At 48.4% G+C, this 22,011-nt stretch overlaps 1 protein-coding gene and 1 pseudogene across 2 annotated transcripts in view; one reads left to right on the top strand and one right to left on the bottom strand.

Moving 5' to 3' along the window:
• TMEM268 (transmembrane protein 268) overlaps positions 1 to 22,011 on the top strand; it is a 44,336-nt gene that overhangs the window by 8,895 nt on the left and 13,430 nt on the right. The window contains exons 4-10 of one of the 2 annotated variants that reach the window (XM_073905853.1): positions 366 to 475; positions 2,639 to 2,746; positions 3,877 to 4,026; positions 7,621 to 7,731; positions 8,963 to 9,043; positions 9,906 to 10,091; positions 13,308 to 16,056. In XM_073905853.1, the coding sequence (XP_073761954.1) occupies positions 366 to 475; positions 2,639 to 2,746; positions 3,877 to 4,026; positions 7,621 to 7,731; positions 8,963 to 9,043; positions 9,906 to 10,091; positions 13,308 to 13,487 (926 nt within the window). In that variant the 3' untranslated portion in view covers positions 13,488 to 16,056. Of the gene's footprint in view, positions 1 to 365; positions 476 to 2,638; positions 2,747 to 3,876; positions 4,027 to 7,620; positions 7,732 to 8,962; positions 9,044 to 9,905; positions 10,092 to 13,307; positions 16,057 to 22,011 lie in introns of those variants that run through there. The other variant, XM_073905854.1, reaches the window with a different exon arrangement.
• On the bottom strand, positions 18,434 to 19,183 carry LOC112836311 (ubiquitin-conjugating enzyme E2 N-like; annotated as a pseudogene).

Below are 22,011 nucleotides of genomic sequence, written 5' to 3'. Positions count from 1 at the left end.
TCTTCCTTTGCGGTGATCATACAAATGTCAGATACATCACCTTTTCCATGTATTTGTTGTTCAGTCTCTGTTTAAGTCTCTTTTGCGATGGGGAGCTTGTTCCCTCCAGTTCTTTGCTGGCTCTCCTTCTTGGCAAGTTCTTCCTTCTCTGGTCTTGTCTTGTGTCCAGATCGCCTCCACGCTCTGGTCCCAGTTCTGCCTCTGCTGGGGTTTCTTGTCAAGTTCGGTGCTTCTCGCATAGGGATTCGAAGTCTCTCCTTGTCACGAGTAAGGGTCTCATGGCAAGAGGAGGTGATGCCAGCAGGCTCTGGGCTTGTCCACAGTAGTTCTCGCCCAGCCAGCTGGAGCTTCTGGTTTGCTTTCAGAGCTCCACAATGGCCAGGTGCTCACGGTTCTCCGGATCGACAATACCTGTGCACCCATCTCCTTCGATCTGGGCGCCGTGGAGGAGCAACTGCAGACCTGGGGCATTCAGGTGAGTGCTCATTTTATTGAGACTCTCTGCCATTTTTTCCTTCCTTCCATCCACCCGCCTGTCTGCCCATCCATCTATCCTTTCATCCAGTTGTTCACAAAATATTCGTTCAACACGGACTCTGTGCTCCATGGGGTGGGGCAGGTAGGGAAGATGTATGAGAAGTGTCCCCTCCTCCCGGTTACTTCACTTAACAGATAGGTATTTTGGGGTGCCCATCCTTTGCCAGGCGCTGAGCTGGGCGCTAGGTACCACGGAGGTGACCGTGAGCACAGGCGCTGGGTCCTACTGCTCATAGAGTCCAGTGCAGGAGATGGACTCACGCCGGGTACAGCAGGACCTCAACACCGCGGTAGTGGACTGTATAAGGTGCTGAAGCCATTCACAGGAGAAAATGATGAACTCACCTCGGGGAGCAGTGGTTAGGAAAGCGTCACGGAGGGGCAGATACTTGATCTGGGGTCTTGAAGGAAAAATAGGAGTTTGCTGGGTAGACAGGAGGAAGGGCATTTCAGAAGAGGGAACTGTATATTCAAAGGGAAGCTGCCTGGATTTGTTAGATGGTAATGCAGTGCTTTCAAGCATAGTGATTTGAGGCATAGGCTTCTCAGACGTGTAGGTCTGGGTGCAGATCCAGCTCTGCTGCTTCCTGCCTGCGTGACTTTCTGCAGGTGACTTAACCTCTCTGAGTGGCGGTTCCATCCTTTACAAAATGAGGGCAATATTCATATCCATTACCTAGGGTTTTTGTGAGAGGAAGTGAATTAGTGCTTGAGAAATAGTTGCACTCTGTCTGGCATGTAGTACATGTTCTATACATTGTAGGTGTTGCTGTTGTTACAGAGTAGCCATAGGTGTGGCGGTCTCTGTTCTCGAAACTCCCAGCATCACCAGGCCCTCCTCTGCACCACCTAGGGAGGACCAGTTATGGGGGGGGGGAAAGACACACAGCTAATTTTACCCTGAAGATTTTAGAGTTTACTTCTTTCCAGCGGAATTGCTTGTTCCTGTTTCCACCAACATTGTATCATTTAAAGGGAAACTTTGCAAATTGATGGTACTAAGCCCACGCCAGCAACAGTGGCTGGTTTATCATCCAGTGTATCATTCAGCCTTTGTCCAAAAGAACATTTTTTTAAAACTGTTGTCTGCAGATGGGGTTTCCATAACTGGGGAACAATTTACATAATATTCTACCGTATTCCTAAATATCCTCTTTAATGGTTAAATTCTATTTTTTTTAAAGATTTTATTTGATAGAGAGAGCATGAGTAGGCAGAGCAGGAGACAGAGGGAGAGGGAGAAGCAGACTCCCCGCTGCTGGGAGGGCGCCCGATGCGGGGCTTGATCCCAGGACTCTGGGACGATGACCTGAGCTGAAGGCAGACACTTAACGGACTGAGCCACCCAGGCGCCCCTAAATTTATTTTTTTTAAGCAGTCCACTCTTGTAGGGCTTTGATGTGCTATGCCATTTTTTCTGGGGCTGGGGGTGGCAGGAAGATGGCAGTTTCCAGTACCTTGAGCTGTATGCACACATCTGTCAAAGTGACACATAAGCACTGGAGTAGGCAGAACAAAGGCCCCCACATGTCCGTATGTATGTACATGTTATACTTACACTTATTTTATAATATACATGTTAGAATTGTATATGTGGTATGGTATTTAATATGCAAGCCACCCCTACAAGGGAGGTATACTTACGGTCCTCATTTTGCAGAGGAGGAGCCTAAGGCTCAGAGAAGTGGGGTTCCTTGCTCCAGGTCACATGGCCCATGAATAGAAGGGCCAAGGTTTGGACCCAGGCTCCTGACTCTAGGGCCTGAGCCTTAACCGTTAGGCTATCATGGGTCTCATGACCATGAGCCCTGAGCCTGGGGCTGCAGGATGCACCCCCCCAAGGCTGCTGTCCTCCTGGGTCTCGAGTTGTCCCACCTCCCCCGTGGTGCCCAGCCTTCCCTGAGCTGAGGGCTGCATCCTGTGATCCCCAGTCTGAGTGCTCTGAGCTCTTCATTCTGCCTTCCGGGGCAGCCTAGATGGTGCCTGATCCCCCTTCCACCTGATAGTCACATGAACTGGAAATGACTTGCTTGTGTGCAGGAAGGAGGTGGGAGTGGTTCCCCATGGCTGATTGGTCTCTTTCCCTTGCACGGCCAAGTAGGTCCCTGCCGACCAGTACAGGAGCTTGGCCGAAAGCGCCCTCTTGGAGCCCCAAGTGAGAAGATACATCATCTACAACTCCAGGCCCATGCGGCTGGCCTTTGCTGTGGTAAGGAGGGTGGGGGTGCTGCGTTAACCTTAACCCTGCTGCGGCCCCCTGTGGTGTGGCTGAATTTGGCATTGTGTTCTGGAGCCTTTCGGTGTGGGTAAGGGGTTTGGGGCTGGTGGTCCAGCTGCCTGGGACAGAGCAGTACACACGGACCTGGATGTGGTATAAGGAAATCAATGGGAGAGAGTCGTAACTAGATCCCCATGTAAAGGATGAGAGGCTGAATTTACTCACTAAGGACAGAGCTTGGGAGTGGAAATCTGAGGACCTATCATTGTGACTTTGGACTCAATGTCTGGCTTTGGTTAAGACTTGTCTTCTTTCTGGGACTTGGTTCCCCCATCTGTTCAACAGATAAGTCCGTTTCAGCTCTGATCATATCTACATGAGTGTGTATAAACACATATGTGTATGTGCATATATACATACATGAAGGCCCGTACATATAAACATCTATACCCACCTATGTACATACATACAGGCACATCTGCATACATACATAGGTACAAATAGCAGAGCCAGTATTTGAACCCAGGCAATCTGGCTTCGGCATCTGTGCCCTTAACCACTCTGATCTGCCACTTCTCCGTACGTGCGCATGGCCCAGTAGCACCCTTGACTCCCATGTCTGCTGCTAGGGAAGGCAAAGGAATGGCTACTGGCGTTTGGTAGTTCTCGAACAAGTGCTAGGCTGTTACACACATGGTCTGATTAACCCTTGTAACAAACCTGTGAAGCAGGTGTTGTCCGCATTTTACAGATGAGGAAATTGAGGCGCAGCGCATTGTTAATGACTTGTCCAAGGCCACACATAGCTGTTGAAGGATCGGTGTGGGTTTCTGACTCAAATTTCTCTCACTCCCAGGACCCCCTGCCCTTCTCCTGCTTTATTTCAAGTCAGAGTAAGCAAGGATTCAGAGGAGCTCTCCTGACCCCTTTCCTTTGCTGTTGCTTATGGACAAGGAACAAGGGCTCCTCCTCACAGACCCCGATCATCCCTTCCTGGCCCTGGGAGCACTTGGTCTCCGAGGAGGGCGTCGGACGTGTCCGAGGGGTGTCTCCCTTTGAACGGAGCTGCTTCGTTCGAGCACCGGTATTCCTGATCGTGCTTTTTCTCTGGTTTCTCGCAGGTTTTCTATGTGGTGGTGTGGGCCAACATCTACTCCACCAGTCAGATGTTTGCCTTGGGGAACCACTGGGTGGGTGTGCTGCTCGTGACCCTGGCAGCCATGAGCCTGACCCTGACCCTCGTGCTCATCTTCGAGAGACACCAGAGGAAGGTGAGTTGTCAGGAGACCCCAGCCATGCTCCCTCCAGAAAGGGCGTGCTGGCAGAAGAATCCCAATTCCGATCTTTCGCTTTTCCCTGCCCCAGGGAATTTCTCCAGCCATGAAAATTCATGTGGGCCCTTGGGCCCAGTGACTAAAAGAAATGAAATCACATGTGTGATTAATTCCTCTCTGTTTTTCCTTGTCTAATCCCTGCGGGTTGTTTTTCTGGAAGCAAGCTGTGTTTGGAGAGAGTCTGGGACGGGGAGAGGAGGGCATGTTGGGTTTACCGAGCCCTTTCACGCTAAGAAGGGCCAAGCTGGGATCCAAGGCCGGGGCACTCAGATCCCAGGCCTTGTTCTCATTCGATATCCTACGGCGTTGGCGGTGTGCAGATGGCTGCCGTCTCTGGTGACCAGAAACATAGTGGCTTAAAACAATGCAATGTATTATCTTAGAGTTCTGTACTTCAGGGCTGTGTCCAGACCTTTCTGGAACCTCTAGGGGAGAATGTATTTCCTGCCTCTTCCAGCTCCTGGTGTTCCCCCTCCATTCTCTGGCTAATGACTCCTTTGTCCGTCTTCAAAGCCAAAAATGGCGGGTCTAGTTCTTCCCACATCTTTGACTCTGAGTCTTTTGGCTCCTTCTTCCACTTTGGAGGCCTCTTGTGATTTCTTTGAGCTGCCAGGATTATCTGGGACAAACTCCCTTTTTTTAGGGTCCACTAATTAGCAACGTTAATTCTACCTACAACTTTAATTCCCCTTTTGCCGTGTAATGGGACAGCGTCACGGCTTCGGGGGAGCAGGACTCAGGCACCTTTGGGGGCCATGCTTGCCTGCCATACCTCCGCTGTCTTCCCAGCTCCTTAAGACGCTCCCCCAGCCCCTGGCACAGAGTTGGACTTGGAGATCCGTTCTTGCCTGACTCGGGAGGAGAGGGATGCTGGGAAATGTGGTCAGAGTTTGGGGTATGAATTCTGTTTAGTTCCTATGCTCACAGGGACAGCTAGGAACTTTAAGGCTTAATTGTCCTGAAAAGATCTTTGTTGGGCTTTGCGACAAGGCTGACGAAATGATGCTGCCCTTGGGCTCCGTGGAAGCTCGCATGGCTCTTGTACTTGGCATATAAAAAATAAACTGGCTGCCCCTGCAGCGAGAAACTTCTCTTGGCAAGGGGAAAAAGCAAAGTATCCTGCCTTAGCAAGAGCAAGGGAAATACCTGGCACCTGTCAGGGCGAGCCTTCAAGGATGCAGATGTAATGAACGCAGTTCAGGGAATGCCCGTGGTGGCCGTCCGCCCTCTTCTTTGCCTTCCTTGTTTGGCTGGTATTCATGGCACAGAGAGGAAGAAGACCCTGTGTCTTTACTCATAGGTGCAACATGGAGGCCCCGGGTATGCAGTGGCCCTCTTGTCATCAGTGTTTGCTCATTCAGGGAACCTGAGGTTCTTTCACTCCTAATAATGACCACCATTTAATAAGCACCTACTGTGTGCCTTTGTTTGGCACCTGCCGCCTATGGCCAGCAACCAGACAAGGAGGCAGAATACTTCTGCCGTTGGCTAGCTCTGCAAGCTGGGGTAAGTTGTTACTTCACCCCTCAGGGCCTCAGCTTCCTCGTCTGTAAAATGGAATAGTAATCGTAGCTCCCACGGGGCGCCCGACCGGCTCAGTCGGTAGAGCATGCGACTCTTGATCTCATGGCCCTGAGCTCAAGCCCCACTTTGGGCATAGAGCTTATATTTAAAAAAAAAAAAAAAAAAATTGTAGCACCCTCATAAGATGATTGGGAGAATTAAATGATTTAATACGTGCAAAGTACTTGGTATAATGTAAATACTCAATAAGTATGAACTGTTAGGATTATTGACTCTGTTTGCCAGTGGGGAAGCCACAGCTCAGAGAGGTTAAGTAACCCGTCTGTGGTCACACAGGCTCCTGGGGTCTTGCCTAAGCTCAAGGATTTCTTCCTGCTTGGATCCCTCATCACTTGAACCTTGCAGCCCTCCCTTCCTGACCACTATTGTCCCTCTTCCTGTCCTACTTGGACCGTAGCATCCTTGAGAGCCTGAGCATTTTGCACGCACTGCCTTGTTTTCCCCTTGTTTGGGGCGTTATTAGCCCTCCTCAGGATTGGAAGGTGTGTGAAGGCATGCAAGACCCTGCCTTGTATCACAGACAGAGTAAAAGCATGTTGCTAAAGCGTGTGGGAAGTTCCTAAAAATAATCGTTTGTGGCCAACAAGATACAGGGGGAAAAGATATTTTCGACTCAGTATCATCACTGAACTGATGTCATGAGCTGACGGGCATTGTGTGTTTGTTCTTCTAGGGGTTGTACACGGGTTGGCTCATTTCATAGGATGAGGGCGTTTTTCAGAGATGAGATGGAGATGGAGAGGTGGGGGTAATTTGGCCAAGGTTACCAGGCGGTGAGAGGCAGAGCCCAGGTCTGAACTCCCCGAGGCGCAGGTTTTGGAAAGGTTGTGCAACCCTTGCTAAGGCTCCAGGCTAAACAAAATGTACTCACCCCATGTTTTCCTAGTTGTGGCATCCCTGGAAAATTCACTTTATTTTAGATCCATTTAAAAAATAAAAAAACACTTTAGGTTTCCATGTCAAATGGACCTGGGTTGGCCGTTCAGGACCGTGAGTAGATTTTTCACCTGTGTTCACGCCCGGTGGGGAACGTGGAATCTGGGTAGGGCAGGAGACTGCTCTTCCGAGTGCGGGATCGTCTCTCATGGGACACGGCCTTCGGCGGAAGGCATCCCTGGTCCCCGTCCCTAAGTGCCACCATAGCCCGTCCCATCCCTGTGACAACCACAGGGACTTCTTGCATTCTCAAACGCTCCCTGCAGAAGTCCTGCCCTCCTGGGGACCTCGATTGTCCTTGATGGGGTTGTCATCTAGTTGCGTCTCTAAATCCTTACGGGGTCTCTACCCCAAACCAGCACTTTGGGTCCTGACACCCTTCCTCCTCCCTCCTCCCCTCCCCGGCCTGCTTAGTTAGCATCTACTTAGTCAACTAGATCCATGGTGTCTGGATGGTTTGGGTAGGAAAGAAGGGAGATGGATTCCCAGAATCTCCTTCCGAGGGCCACGCGCTGTGCTCGGTGCTTTGGAAAGTAGGTGCTTTATTTACACAATAAGCAGCTCTCAAACCTGCCCACCCCCCCACCCCCCTTCCTCCTGCAGATATATCTCTGTCAGCACAGCAGACTGTTCCCGGGCACTGGTTAAGAGTGCACACACAGTCACGTTCAAGCTCACCGTGTTCCTAGGAGGCAGGGACACCCTGACACTCTTTCTCCTTATTCTACAACTGAAGAAAGCAAGACTCGGGGAAGGAGTGTAACTTGTCCAGGGCCACACAGCTGGGAGGTAGCAGGGCTGGGCTTCAACCCAGGGCTGTCTGACACTATTGAATTTATTGTCCCCCAAACCCCGCAATCCCATTTTAGGGTGGGGGGCGATGGGTATGTCTCAAAGGCCAGGATTGCCCCATGGCGTCTAGAGGCGGGACAGTGTGTGGGTATTGCCCAGTGCCCAGGAGCTCCCTGACAGCGTGGGGATCAGGCCACAAGCCTGGTGTTTGTCTTATAGGCCAACAGCAACACAGACCTTAGGCTGGCGGCTGCCAACGGAGCCCTCCTGAGACACCGGGTGCTGCTGGGGGTGACGGACACGGTGGAAGGCTGTCAGAGTGTGATTCAGGTACTGTGTCTGGGAGTGACCTCGGCTTGGGTGCCCCCATTAGGGCTGGGTTGGTGGGGAGACGCGGCCCCAGGATCCCCTGGTCTGCATGGTGTCTTGGAGTCTGCTAATGAGACAAGCGTGGGCAGCCCTTCCGTTGCTCCCTGCTCCAGCGCTTCTTCCCGGAGACCCATCTCTGGGTGGTGACCCGCAGCCTGGAAGCTGCACGGGGCAGGGCTGGAAGGGAACTCGGAGACCGTCTAAGCCATGCTCCTTATTCAGCATTTATTCAGCAAACAGAGGGGGCCTCCTCTGTGCCAGGCCCTTCGACAGGCACTCAGGGGCCCATGCAAGGTTCCTGGAGAGGCACATCAGACCCTGAGGCTTTGTCTACCTGGCTCGGTCATTTTCTTTGTTCCAAGTGCACCGGGGAGATCTTAAGTGACAAGTCTGAGGTCACACAGGGGGTCAGGGAGACAATGGGAGAGACTAGTCGGCAAGAGGGTTGCTACCCTGGGTCTCATGGGTCAGTCACTGGGAGGAGGGAGGTCTGGGATCCAGAGGAAGCTGTCAGTCGCTGGAGGCGTGAGGCATGGGCCGTCAGTTTCTCTCAGAACTTCAGGTATGATGTGATGCAGGTGTGGTCCCAACCAGATGTAATGAGTGTACATGGCGGGGGGGGTGTCGGCCTGGCTGCGTTTCACCTGACCTTCTGGGGACTGTTGAGGTTGAGGAGGAAGGGGAGGTAAAGGTGGGGTGAACATTTACCCCACTCCCCCGCTCCCAGAGCACCCAAGTTGGATCTGCTCCCGCCTGGCCTTGGGCAGTAGGGGTGAGTGACTGGAGTGTTTCACTCATCTGCCTGTGGGGCTCCAGACAGCAGGGCACCCCAGCACCTGAGGATGAAGGAGGTAGCCCCAGCTGGATACATGATGTCCAGGATGGTTTGGGATGCTCAGTGACTTGGAGCAAATGGAGCTGTGGCCATTTTGAACAGGGTTGGACATTTTCCAAATGTGCACACAAAGCCATTTTTCTCCCATCTGTACAAGGGACTCTCTGCTGTGTTATGAGGACTCTGGGCGAGAGCAGAGAGGCATGGTCCTACCAGAGACCGGGCATAAATTTGCTCATCCCCAGAGGGGCAGACCTCTGGCAAGGAGGAGGCAGGAGGTGGAAGGTAGTGTCAGGGACGGGAGAGTTCAAGGTCGGGCTGGCTTTGAGCCTCTGCCGTCATGGCTTCTCTCCCCAGCTCTGGTTTGTCTACTTCGACCTGGAGGACTGTGTGCAGTTTTTGTGTGACCACATTCAAGAGATGAAGATGAGCCAAGAGGTAAGATACCATAAATGAAAAAACAAACAAAAATAAACCAGGAGGCCAAATTGTACAGATTGCGTTTCCTTAAGGTTGGAAAAATGTCTAAGGAGACGTTACTTGGAAGGAAGAATGCCTACCTGGAATCAGTGGTCGTTTCTGCTTAGGGAATTGTTCTTTCTTAACAAGATTTCAGTTAGTTGCATTTTCCACATTTCCTGATAACAATTATATTAACAATTAATAGTAGTAATATGAGTCTGGCAGAGGGAAGTACCAGGTATTTAGACGACTTTCACTTGTTTGAAATGCCTTCCTTCCATTTATGATCAGGGTGCTCTTACTCTGATCCCATACACAAGGACAGTGAGCCTCTGAGAAGTCCTGTGGCCCCCCAAAGGCAGCCACGAGGCTGGTTGGTGATGCCAGGTTTGGAGCGCAACCCTCCTGTCTCCGAGCCCTGGGCTCCTTCCTTGGGATCAGCCTTTCCCTGGGCCCTGTAAGTGCTGTCATGGGTCTTGAGGTTAGGATTGTGGTTTAGCCCAATCCCAGCCCATTCATCCCTGTATGGCTTTGGGCAAGGCCTTTGAGCTGTGCTTCACTCGCCTGCAAGGTATATATCAAGATAACCCATGACGCAGGCCGCTTTGAAGAGCAAATGGACGGAAAAGTGTTTTGGAACCTCTTAGAGACTGTAGGGAATTTTGTAGGCAATTATCTGACCTCTCGAATGTGGCTGAGTTCCAGATTCTCCTGAGGTAAGCATCTGAGTCCGTAGATGGATCCACCAGTCCTTTGTGAGTCTGCAGCGCCGGGAGTGACTCAGCCTCTGACATACCACCCACCTTGGGACACCATCCACGTCCCCTCTCTTTTTCAGTCCTTGCTGCGAAGCAGATTGAGCCAGCTGTGTGTTGTCATGGAAACTGGGGTGAGCCCCGAGACAGAGGAGGGGCCCGAGAACCTGTTGGAGGAAGCTCCTCTACTGCCCGGCAGCCCTCATCCCGAGGAGAGGCCACTCATGCAGACTGAGCTTCGCCAGCTTGTTCCTGAGGCTGAGCCGGAGGTAAGGGGCCCCTGGGCTGTTCAGGGCCATCTTTCCTTCCAGGACATTTGTGTGGAGTCCATGTGGGGCCTCAAGTTATAAATCCCAGGGAACATGACTTCACTGAGTTGGTAGAAGCTGTGCAAATCTTCTAGCCTACTAGTTCTTAGTATTTTTTTTTTTCCTTACTCTAGCACTTTAAAAAATAGTTTATAGGAATCATTTTCTACTTCCTGGTTTTTTCGCCCATCTTTAAATATCTTGGATATTCTTTTTTGGTAGTTCCATGGGATATCTAGTTGCATGTTGATGGGTCGTAGCCTACATAGCCATAAACGTGATCGTGAATATTTGGGTCATTTTTAAAATCTGTTTTGCAATCAGTCTGTCATCTATCCATCCACCTGCTTAAATTGCAGTCAGATATATATGCTTTTTCTTATATGCATTTCTGTTGAATTCCAGTGTCCCCAGCCCCAGAGTTCTGTCAGGTCCTGCCACCCAAGCTCTCTGTTGGGTATGGACAAGTGCTGGTAGACCAGGTATCTCTGATAATGTGGTTTTCAGCTTGTGTCTTCTGTGGGGACAAGACTCACTGTCTGGGAGACAAGCACCAAGGGGTGACTTCAGGCATTCTGTGATGCAGGGAGGCACCTGGGTTTTCTTTTCAGCCAACAGATTTGGGGATTAAAGGCCCAAACCAGCCCAGACTTTCCCTTTTGCCTCGGTGAGGAGTAGGGGATCTGACAAATGGGACCCATCAAAAGAGAAAATGATAAATAGATTAATCTCTTCACTTGAATCCCACTGACTTTGTAAATTTTAATTTATTTTATTTTTTAAAAAAGATTTAACTTATTTGAGAGAGCGAGAGAGAGGGCACAAGCAGCAGCAGGGAGGGGCAAAGGGAGAGGGAGAAGCAGACTCCCCACCGAGCAAGGAGCCTGATTCGGGGCTCGATCCCAGGACCCTGGGATCATGACCTGAGCTGAAGGCAACTGCTTACCTGACTGAGCCACCCAGGCGCCCCCACTGCCGTTTTTTTTTTTTTTTTAAGAGTACAAAAAAGATTGATAAGGTCATGTACTTATTGTGGCAAGCCTGGGATATGACATAGCCTGTTAAATCTGATGGATTTTTAAAATTATTTTTTCAAATTCATTCAAACCAATGGTAATATGATACTCTGTCATGAATATCAAGTGTGTGCGCACATGTTTTTAAAGTAGCTGCCCTCTATAACTTAGGTAGGGAAAATATAATCAGTGCCCGAGTCTCAGCATGGGCCAGACCATCATATTTCAACAGGAAACCAGCACCTCTGAAAGACAGAGAAGTAGTTATAATCACCTCTTACATTGTAGCAGATTTTCTCATCATACATAAAATCCTTCAGCATACCCTCCTGGGTATGGAGTGTTTTTCCTTCTTCCTGGTTGGGTGAAATAAGCTTCCAAGAGGTCAGCTGACCTGCCCAAGGTCAGAGAGCAAGGGAGAATGTTGCCAAGCCAGGGGCAGAAGCCAGCCCTGCGAATTCTAAGTACGGTTTTCTTGCCATAGTTCTTCCCTTACGCTCTTCATTTTAGAGTAGATTGGCCAGGAGATAAATCTGAGTTAGGGAGTAGTAGACTACTTGAGGTTTTCAGTATTTTTCTAGCACCAAGGGTGACTCAAAGGAAGCACCAACCCTACAGAGCTAGGTGGGGTTTCTGCTTTCTAGAATAATGATAATGATGATGATGTTGGTGACACTGAGCACGAGGTGGGGGACTTTCTATCGAATAGTTCCTTTAATCCTCCCTCCAGCTAGACCAGATAGGTGCTGTGATTTTCTCTCTTTTACTGTTGAAGAAAAGGGCTCAGCAAGGGGAAGTGACTTGTCAGGGTCTGTCATAGGGTGCCCGGCAGAAATGCCCACTCAGGCCCTTTGATTCGGAAGTCTCTTTTCAATCACTGACCGCCCCCCTGCCCCGATGTGAACAGCCTGATGTGACCCACACCTTACTTTATTACATTCACCTGGACACAGAGACTGAAAAATGCTCAGTGTCACGCCGACGGGACCAAGTGTTTCCTCTGGGATCCCAACTGCCCGTCCAACAAATAGAACTTAAGAGACCAGATGTGTTAATAAGAGCTTGCGTTAAATCCAATTTTTTTTATTTATAATTTTTTTTAAAGATTTTATTTATTCATTTGACAGAGACACAGCGAGAGAGGGAACACAAGCAGGGGGAGAGGGAGAGGGAGAAGCAGGCTTCCCGCTGAGCAGGGAGCCTGATGCGGGTGGGGCTCGATCCCAGGACCCTGGGATCATGACCTGAGCCGAAGGCAGACGCTTAATGACTGAGCCACCCAATCGCCCCTTCAATCCAATTTTTTAAATTCTTTTTTTTTTACTGTTAAAATTTTTTTTTCATTACAGTAAAATATATATAGTGGAAAATTTGCCACCATAACCATTTCTAAATGTATGATTCAGGGGCCGTAAGTACATTTGCATTGTTGTGCGACCATCAGCATGAAACACCTCCAGAACCTTTTCATCTTCCCAAACTGAAACTCCATACCCACAAAACACGAACTTCCCCCTTTTCCTCTTCCCCCAGCCCCTGGAAAGCACATTCCTGTCTCTGAATTTACTACTACCTGCTTCAGATAAGTAAACTCATATATACACTATTTGTCTTTCTTGTGATAAATCTACTTTTTAAAAGAAACTCTTAGTCTGGTAGGAGTACTTGTCTCAAGAAATCCAGCAGGTGCCTGGTATGAATTGAAGGATACTGCCAGCATGGGAATGATACCCTCACCCCACCCCCATTTACTAATGACTAATATCAAGTGCGTTACCTTGACCCCATGCACTTTATAGTCTCGTGGTCATTTGGAGCTGGAAACAGTGCGCGTGAGATTGGTTGGTATAAATCAGTGGTCACTTCTCTAGAACTCTGAGGCTCCATGGCTTTTTTGTGGTTATTCTTATTGCCTCTGAGCAGTTAGGTGACCCACCTTAGAGGTGGGGAAGCTGAGGCTGCCGGCATCCCCATGGGGTGAGTAGCGGAGCTGGGGGTCCAGACCAGTCCAGGCGTCTCCCAGGAGCCCCAGGTGAGGGCCTGGCAGGGTTCTTCCCAGTGAGCATCTCTGCTGGTCCAGGGCTCTGAGGACCACTTGGCTTTCCCATCGTGCATGAGCTGCTTCTCGGTGGCCCTCACTCTGCTCCCCTGCCTCTTCCAGGAAATGGCCCAGCACCTGCTGGCGGTATTTGGTGGCTACTACATCCGGCTCCTGGTGACCTCGCAGCTCCCCCAGGCAATGGGGACACGACACACAGACTCTGCAAGGTTTCCCTGCCCCTGCCAGCTCATAGAAGCCCATATCCTGGGCACTGGGTGCTGCCCCTTCCTGGCCAGGTGACCTAGGGAGGAAGGCACCCAGCTTCCTGCAAGACTGAAGGTGAGACATCGGGAAGGCTTGGCGCCCCAGCTGGCTGCAGGCGAGCCCCTAGGTGAGGAGAGAAGCATCTAGGAACACGCTGAAGAGTGTCAGTCATGTCAGTGGCAGGGGTGGTATCGTGCTCACTCCCGGACTCTGCACAGAAATGCCTGTTGACATCCCATGCTGACCCCTGACCTTTTCAGAAGCTGCTGGTAGCCAAGCTGGTCCCACTCCAGACTACTCTGTGCTGCCTAGAACCAGGGGCACGGATGGAAGGCCACTCTCCCATGCTTTCATTGTTTGGAGAGCCCAGGAAATGTGAAGAGGACCCTACTGGGCCAACCATGTGTCCAAAGCTTGGTCTCCGATGATGCTCCCATCCTTAGCTACTTCATGTCAGATGGGGAAACTGAGCCTTGGAGAGGACTCTGCTCTCTGTAGCATTACCTTGGTCCTCTAGAATTCCTAATCTGAAAGGGAAGAAGTCAGTTCTCAGAATGTTCTCCACTTTCAAGTTTCTCCTGCCCTTTATTTTATGAAAAACAATGGCCCCATGTTGTTTGCTAGCACACACACTTCCAGGGGGCAGAAGAAAGAAACCAACAGCATGTAACTGATGATGGAACTCTTTGGGAAAGATTGATTCTGATTTGTGGATGTCTTTTGTTTAAAGGCATGCATGCTTGTGGTTGTGGTGTTCTCCTTCAGGCCTGGAGCCACAGTCCTGTGTTTTCTGACACTAACACTGTCCTGGAATGAAGCATAATCTGTCACTCATGGCGTTCCATGAAGAGCTCGGGGGCTTCCAGGTTCTCTGCTCCTGAGCAAGTTTGAAGACCAATTATTCCATAGGCCCAAATCCAAAAGACCTGCCCTGGCATGCAAAGGCTCCCCAACCTCCAGGACCCAGCCCTCATCTGTGGTTTTGGCTTCATCTCCCACAGAACTTCTTGCTAAATTGAAACTCTTTCCTGGACTAACATACCTATTCCGTTGCGTCCGTTGAACTCCTGTGCATGCTTCAAAGCCCAGCTTTACTTACCCCTCCTTCATGAAGCCTTTCAACATAGAACATGCCCTCCTTCTCTGCCTCCTTTAAATTCTTAATGTAGCTGCTGCCTTTGTTGAGGTTTTGTGTTATTCTGTTTTCCTACGCACATGTGTATTTTTCGAGCTAGACTAAGCTCCTGAAGGACAAAGAGCCCACCTTATAATTTTTGTGCATGGCCTGGACCTGCTAAGAAAAAAAAAAAATCCAGTGGATTGAGTGCTTTGTCATCTCCATAGTAACATTTGCAGATTGTGCTCTCTACTCGGTTGAATGATGAAGTTGGCACAGATCTGGGTTCTGGTCCTGACTGACATTTCTGGCTGTGCAACTTTCAGCCAGTCCTCAGTTTACTCATCGTTATATAAAAGGATATATAGTGGACAGGTTGGATGATTCTTAATTGCCCTTCCAAAGCCAAAGTTCTGGCTTTTTCTGTTCCAGTCTAGCCCTTGGCCTGTTATGTTTTTATCTACATGTAGAGAGTCCTCTAGCCTTGCATGACCAAGGTGTCCCAGACCTGATGGGCCTTTGGACAGAACACAGGCCTAGCGAGCAGGAGACCTGGATACTCATCCCAGGTGAGAAGCTTCCTAGAAGCATGACCATTGGCTTACGTTACTTACCCTGTCTGAGGGCCGGTTTACTCCTTTGTAAATGGATCTGGTGAACATGAAAGGTAACTGTGTGGGTGACTTGCTGTGTAAGAGACCAGTCTGACCGTTTTCTTTCTCTGAGCCAGAGAAGAGAAATTGTGGACATAGACCCACCCTCGGAAATGGCCATTGTAGACATTTCTCTTTAGAGATTTCTCCGAGGGCAGCTATGCTCAGTAAGAGTAACTCGTGGAGGCAGTTGCTGTCCTTCTCACCTGCTGCAGAGGATATGTGGGCTGGGGACAGGATCTGTAGAAGCCCGTCTTTGTCATCCACCCATAAAACCCTGGTAAGTCTCGTAAGAGAATAAAAATGTGTCTGTTAAATGACGGAACAGCTGTTTCTGCATTTCAAGGCTGACCTACGGGACCCTCCTGGGAGGGTTCTTTCCTGCCTTTTCCTCTCCAAGTTTCTGGTGGTTTAAGTGGTGGGTAGAACACTCAGGTGTGCCCCCAGGAACTTCCTTTGCATCTGCCCCTTGGTTTCCCCATTTAGAAAATCCTGTGATCTCTGCCTTGCCTGCCTCCCAGGGTTGTGTGAGGATCAGAACCCATCAGTGGACACGCTCTGCTTTAAGGCTGTGTGCCAAGGACAGGCATGGAGGTGGTGTCTTGATAGGGGAGCGGAGGGTGTGACTCAGAGCTTGGCTTCTAGACTGACTCGGATCCAGGTGCTGCTCTTTGGAGCAGCGTCCTTCCCATCCTTGGGTGTCACTCCTCATGTGTGGAATGAGGATAAGAGTACCTCCTTGGCAGGTATTGTGAAGATGAAATGTAAAGTACTTGCAACTTTGAGTTGCAAGCTTGAGTAAGAGCACAATAAATTGTTGCTATATGTATATATATATATTTTATTTTATTTTATTATTATTATTTTTTAATCTCTCACTATGTCTTATATACCGCAGGTGCCCAGGATATATATATATATGTATTTATTGATGTAGTAGATCATCAACAGTTAATGTTTATCCAGTCTGCATAAGACCTCAGTTACTCCAGCACCGTGGGATGTGTTTATGTGAATAAAGCTTCTAGTCCAGTCTCTCTGAAATTCAGTACCGGGAGGTAGCAGCAAGCTGGTGACTTTGGGCCACATGCTCACCCTCTCTATTCCTCCTGTACCTCCATTTCTTCACCCATAAGGGAGAGTGTGAGGCTAGGGCGACTAACTGAGGTGTTGCATGGGAAGTACAAGGTCTGGGCCATAGTATGGTCCAAAGTCAGGGCTCCATCAGTGACCGAATTTCTGTGCCGCTGCCGCATGCTGTTTGCTCCCCGTGTCTGTTAGTGCCCGTTCAGACCTGCGTTGCTCAAATCCGCGTCCTTACCCATTTCAGGTTGTTTGTGCTATCAGTGACTGAGGGAGGAAAATCTCCAAGTACGATTGTAGATTTTCTGTTTTGCCTTTTACTTCTTCTTTTTCTTCTTTTTTAAAATTTATTTGACAGAGAGAGACACAACGAGAGAGGGAACACAAGCAGGGGGAGTGGGAGAGGGAGAAGCAGGCTTCCCGCGGAGCAGGGAGCCCGATGTGGGGCTCGATCCCAGGACCCCGGGATCATGACCCGAGCCGAGGGCAGACGCCTAACGACTGAGCCACCCAGGCGCCCCTTGCCTTTTACTTCTGACACATTTTTTTTTTTACATTGTTTTAAAAAATTGAGATGGATGTAATTCACATAGCATAAAACTCACTGGTTTTTTTTATGTTGAAAATGTAATTGTAATAGATAATTCTTCATCTTACATAGGAGCACAGTAAAATACACCACATTCTGAAGAAACTCCAGAAGTTATGAGAATCAAGAGTGGGGGAAATTCAGACGGGCTACAATATCCATCACCTTAAATTGCGAGAGACAAAGGTTCCAACCTGCGGGTTAACATTTACATACTCAGGACTGGCTACACTGAGGACTTACAAAGAACAAGGATAGGGAATTCGATATGGAGAAGGGTGGGAAAGAATGGTTTTTTGAGGGGAGGAACTCTGTCAATGCAGAAAAAAATTACTGAATATCAAACAATAGGAGCTCCCACAGCAAATACTGAAGGATGAAAGAGTCATTAACTGAGGATCTGATAACTCTCAAAGGAAGAAACCTTTCAGATGACACTTACGCAAGCTGGCTGCTTGAGATCTGCTCATCAGGTCTATAAGGAAGCCTCATAAATGGCTCAGCAACCCCAAATGATTATCAGATTAGTGTTTCCTAGTAGCACATACCAGTGGTTACACATGAAGTTTCCAGACAAGAACTAAGAAAAAGGTCATATCCCAAATGCCAGACACAAACAGATGTGGCACAACATGTGAGTCCTACCCAGTCAGTCACAACTGCCGCTTTGCTGTGACTCTCCTGTACAGTAAGTTTCAAACATCATGGCAAGACACTTATCATCTAATCAGACAACACAAACACATTTATTCAGATTTCTAGGAGGTAAAAAAAATATCAAATACCAATGCTTTATGCATGCTCAGGGCCAGCTTATAAATACTCCAATCAGTGACATCTTAACACAAGTTTGCATCAGGGAAAAGAAACTGGCAAAATCCACCTCCTGCCGGATCAACTTGTCAGATGGTGAAGACCAAAAGAGAATGTTCCATCAGTTTTAATTTTTAAATACGATTGTCACATTGGGAAAATGAAATAAACACAGTAAAATAAACTGTACAAAGGCAAAGTAGAATAACAAAAAATATTTTACTAAAACATAAGATTTACAGAAGTTTCCAGACAAGCCATACAAAATGGTCACAAGCTTTTTCTTGAAGGAAGGATTCCACACTTGACAGCAAGTCACAATGTTATTAGTGAGGGCTGTGATGTTTGTTTAATGTTCCCATTTTGGTTCAAGCAATCAAGCTTGTCCATCTACAGCATCTAAATAAAGTTAGACTTGGCTAGAGAGCATATTCTAAAGAACTGGTTAGCTGCTTTTAACCAATGCAATTAGATCACCATAAAAGGGAAAGGAGCCCATAAAGTTAAAATAAAACTACCTCTCCCCCTGAAAAAAAGTAATAAAAACACCCACACCACTGCAGCTAACCCTGACAACTACCTTCATTCACAGTGCTTTGTACTCAAACCATGATGGGGGAAATGAATAAAAGCAGAGAAGGGCCACTGCTTTTAAACGTTTCACAACAATCCGGATGGTACTTCTAGCCTCCGCTCATGCTTTACAACAGTGAATCAGGACAAGACATAGGTTTGCTAATGTGCATTTAATCACCAAAGGACTGAAGATGTCTGGGCTTTTATTCTGTAATGTTTCTAAGACTGTGTCCATTAAATGCAAACAAAAAAGGAAGAAGTCTTGGCAGAACAGGAGAACAGGAGAACTTGATGATCAGATCGATTTTAAATATTATTCATGGCATATAGCCTAGTCCATGCTCTAGCTGTTTCTATGGCTTGGGCTTCGTTGGTCTTCCACTGCTCCGCTACATCCTTTGCTAATGGATCATCTGGATTGGGAGCACTTAACAAAGCCTGGATCGATAGCAGAACTGTGCGGATCTGCAGTGCTGGGGACCACTTAGCTTTCAAAATATCTAAACATATTCTTCCCAACTTGTCTACATTAGGATGATAAATTTTGGTCATGGAATGTACTTTAGGGGCTGCCATCAGGTATTCTTCTGGTAGGAATAGTTCAAGCTTAAAAGTCCCTCCCTCGAAGGGGGAATCCTGGGGGCCAGCAATGACCACATGAAAATAATGGGCGTTACTCTCATCTGGTTCTGCTTTAATGCCAGGAACTGGTTCTGCCAGCAAACGCTGGGTTTCCTTGATAATCCTTCGGGGCAGCCCGGCCATCTTGTCAGATCCCGAGTTCGGCCTCTGGTCTTGACTCTGGCTCCGCTTGCCTCACGCACGAGTGGAAGTCCCAGAACTCACTGTTTTAAAGATTTTTTTTTTTTCCAGAAGAGAGAGAGAGCATGCGCACGCACATGAGTGAGGGGCAGAGGGAAAGTATCCCAAGCAGACTCCATGCTGAGCCTTTTGGGGCTTGATTTCATGACCGTGAAGTCATGATCTGAGCCCAAACCAAGAGTCTGATGCTTAACTGACTGAGCCACCCAGGCGCCCCCCAAAACTCATCGTTTTAAAGTATACAGTTCAGTGGTTTTCAGTATATTCACAGGATTGCATGACCATGACAACTATTTTTTTTTTAAGATTTTTTATTTATTTATTTGAGAGAGAGAGAATGAGAGATAGCACGAGAGGGAAGAGGGTCAGAGGGAGAAGCAGACTCCCCGCCGAGCAGGGAGCCCGACGCGGGACTCGATCCCGGGACTCCAGGATCATGACCTGAGCCGAAGGCAGTCGCTTAACCAACTGAGCCACCCAGGCGCCCCCATGACAACTATTTTATTCTAGAACATTTTCATCACCTTCCCCATGCCTCCCCCCAAAACCCCATACCCATTAGCAGTCGCTCTGTCCCCCCCGCCCCCCAGCCCTGACAACTGCTGATCTGCTTTCTATCTCTGGATTTTCCCCTTCTGGACATTTCCTATAAATGGAAACATACAGTATATGTCCTTTTATGTCAAGCTTTTCTAGTAGTAACAAAATGTTTTCAAGATTCCTCCATGTTATAGCATGTATCATTTTCCTTATGATTAATTATTAATTCCTTATTATTCCTGAATGATATTCCATTACATGGATATATCCCATTTTGTTTATCCTTCTTCAGCTGGGTTTCCACTTTTTGGCTTCTGTGAATAATGCTGCTGAGAACAATTACGTATAAGTTTTTGTGTGAACGTATCTCTTAGTTCACTTTTTTTTTTAAAAAAGATTTATTTATTTGAGAGAGAGAGAGAGCATGAGGGGGGGGAGGGTCAGAGGGAGAAGCAGACTCCCCGCCGAGCAGGGAGTCCGATGTGGGACTCGATCCCGGGACTCCAGGATCGTGACCAGAGCTGAAGGCAGACGCCCAACTGAGCCACCCAGGCGCCCCTCAATTCTCTGTCTTAAACCACAACAGACATTATTATATAACCAGCACTTAGATTTATCCCCATGTTTACTTTTTATTACTCTTTATCTGTTACCTTTTACTTTTTGTTTCTTCCTGCATTTCCACACATTTATCCATGATTATTCTCCTTTTCCTGGAACTACCTTTGGAATTTTTCTTCAGTCCAGGAGAGTATGCAGTACATTTAGAACTACCTTTGGCATTTTCCTTCCCATACAGACTCTCGGCTGACAGATGGGAGTTTTTGTTTGCCGAAAAGCCTCTATATTTTTGGTGCATCAAGAATTCTAGGGCACTACAGCTATTTTCTTTAAAAATTGGGAAGATGTTGGGCGCCTGGGTGGCTCAGTTGGTTAAGCGACTGCCTTCGGCTCAGGTCATGATCCTGGAGTCCCGGGATTGAGTCCCGCATCGGGCTACCTGCTCAGCAGGGGGTCTGCTTCTCCCTCTGACCCTCTTCCCTCTCATGCTCTCTGTCTCTCATTCTAAAAAAATAAAAATAAATAAAAATTTGGAAGATGTCAAAAAACCCCACGACCACACCAACTTTGGAAGATGTCAAAAAAAACCCCCACGACCACATCAACTTTGGAAGATGTCCTTGGCTTGCTTTGTTTGCATTTGCAAAGTCAGCTCTCTGTCTGTTGCTCTTCTGATCTGCTGGGGGCTTTGGCAGGCGTGGTGTGTGCATCCAGGTGTAGCTTCCTTTAGCTTCTCCTGCTTGGGCTCCCCGACACATCTGGGATCCCTGACACGGCTTCTTCCATCGTAGCTTCTCCCCTGTTCTTTCTCATCTCCCTCTGAGGCTCTCATGCCATGTGTCGAACAACTTTTCTCTGCATCTCGATGGCTCTGCATTTCCCATGGTTTTGGTTCTTCATGATTCAGTCTCAACGTTTTCTACTGCTCCGTTCTGCTTCATTCCTCCTGCCTTCCTTTGTGTTAACGATAGGTGGTTAATCCTTTCGATTGAGTTCTTCATTTCAGCTCGCCTGGGATCCAGTCCTAAGATGTTTAATTAACTTTTTAATACAGGTTACAGTGTTCAGATGAAATTACCCATCTCGTCGCCTGTTTTCTTCAATATGTTAAAGTGCATGTTTGCTGACTCCAGTTTCTGGTTCTTCTGTGAGATGCATTTCTTTTGCTTTTCGGTCAGTTGGTCTCTCTTATCTTCTGGTGTTCTTGGTATCTTTTGATTGAGTGCTAGACTCCTTTTAAAAAGTGAACAATTGAAGAGATATACAAGACTCTGGATAATCCTTTAGAGTGGATTTACTTTTGCTTCTGAGAAGAGTAGGGTTGGGATAGATTTCTCATCCCTCTGTGGAGAGGCTTCTAAATGATCAGAGCAGGAAGTGACATTTCAGGAGCACCTGCTGCAGGCCACCGTTCCAGCACCTCGGGAACACGGGGGCTCTCTGGGGAAGGAAGGTGGGCCCTTGCATGGCAGGTGGGGAGGAATGCATAGGATGAGAAGAAGCTGGGTCAGAGGGTGGGTCCCGGGCGTGCAGTGTGACAACTGGTAGGAGAGAAGGATGGAGGACAAAGGGGCCCCAGGGGAACATACTTTCTCTCCACCTGACCGACGCTCCCGGGGTGTCTTCCCCTGAGTGGAAGAGGTGCTTGAGCCTACTGAACTGATAAGGCATACGCAATTAGCAAGCCCTCTTGCTTCCTTCCAACCATTGTTCTTTTATCCTTTCCAGCTATGTATTTCCAGCCTCCTTCAAGTGGTGGCCCCCTAGACATCCCCTAGGCTCCTGCAGCTTGACCTAGCGCAAGGT

This window comes from Callorhinus ursinus, unplaced genomic scaffold (genome assembly GCF_003265705.2).
Source record: "Callorhinus ursinus isolate GAN/ISIS: 27379988/994484 unplaced genomic scaffold, GSC_fseal_2.0 scaffold24, whole genome shotgun sequence".
Lineage (NCBI taxonomy): Eukaryota > Metazoa > Chordata > Mammalia > Carnivora > Otariidae > Callorhinus > Callorhinus ursinus.
Note: the sequence above shows the minus strand (reverse complement) of the source record. Positions and strands in the feature narration are given on the sequence as shown.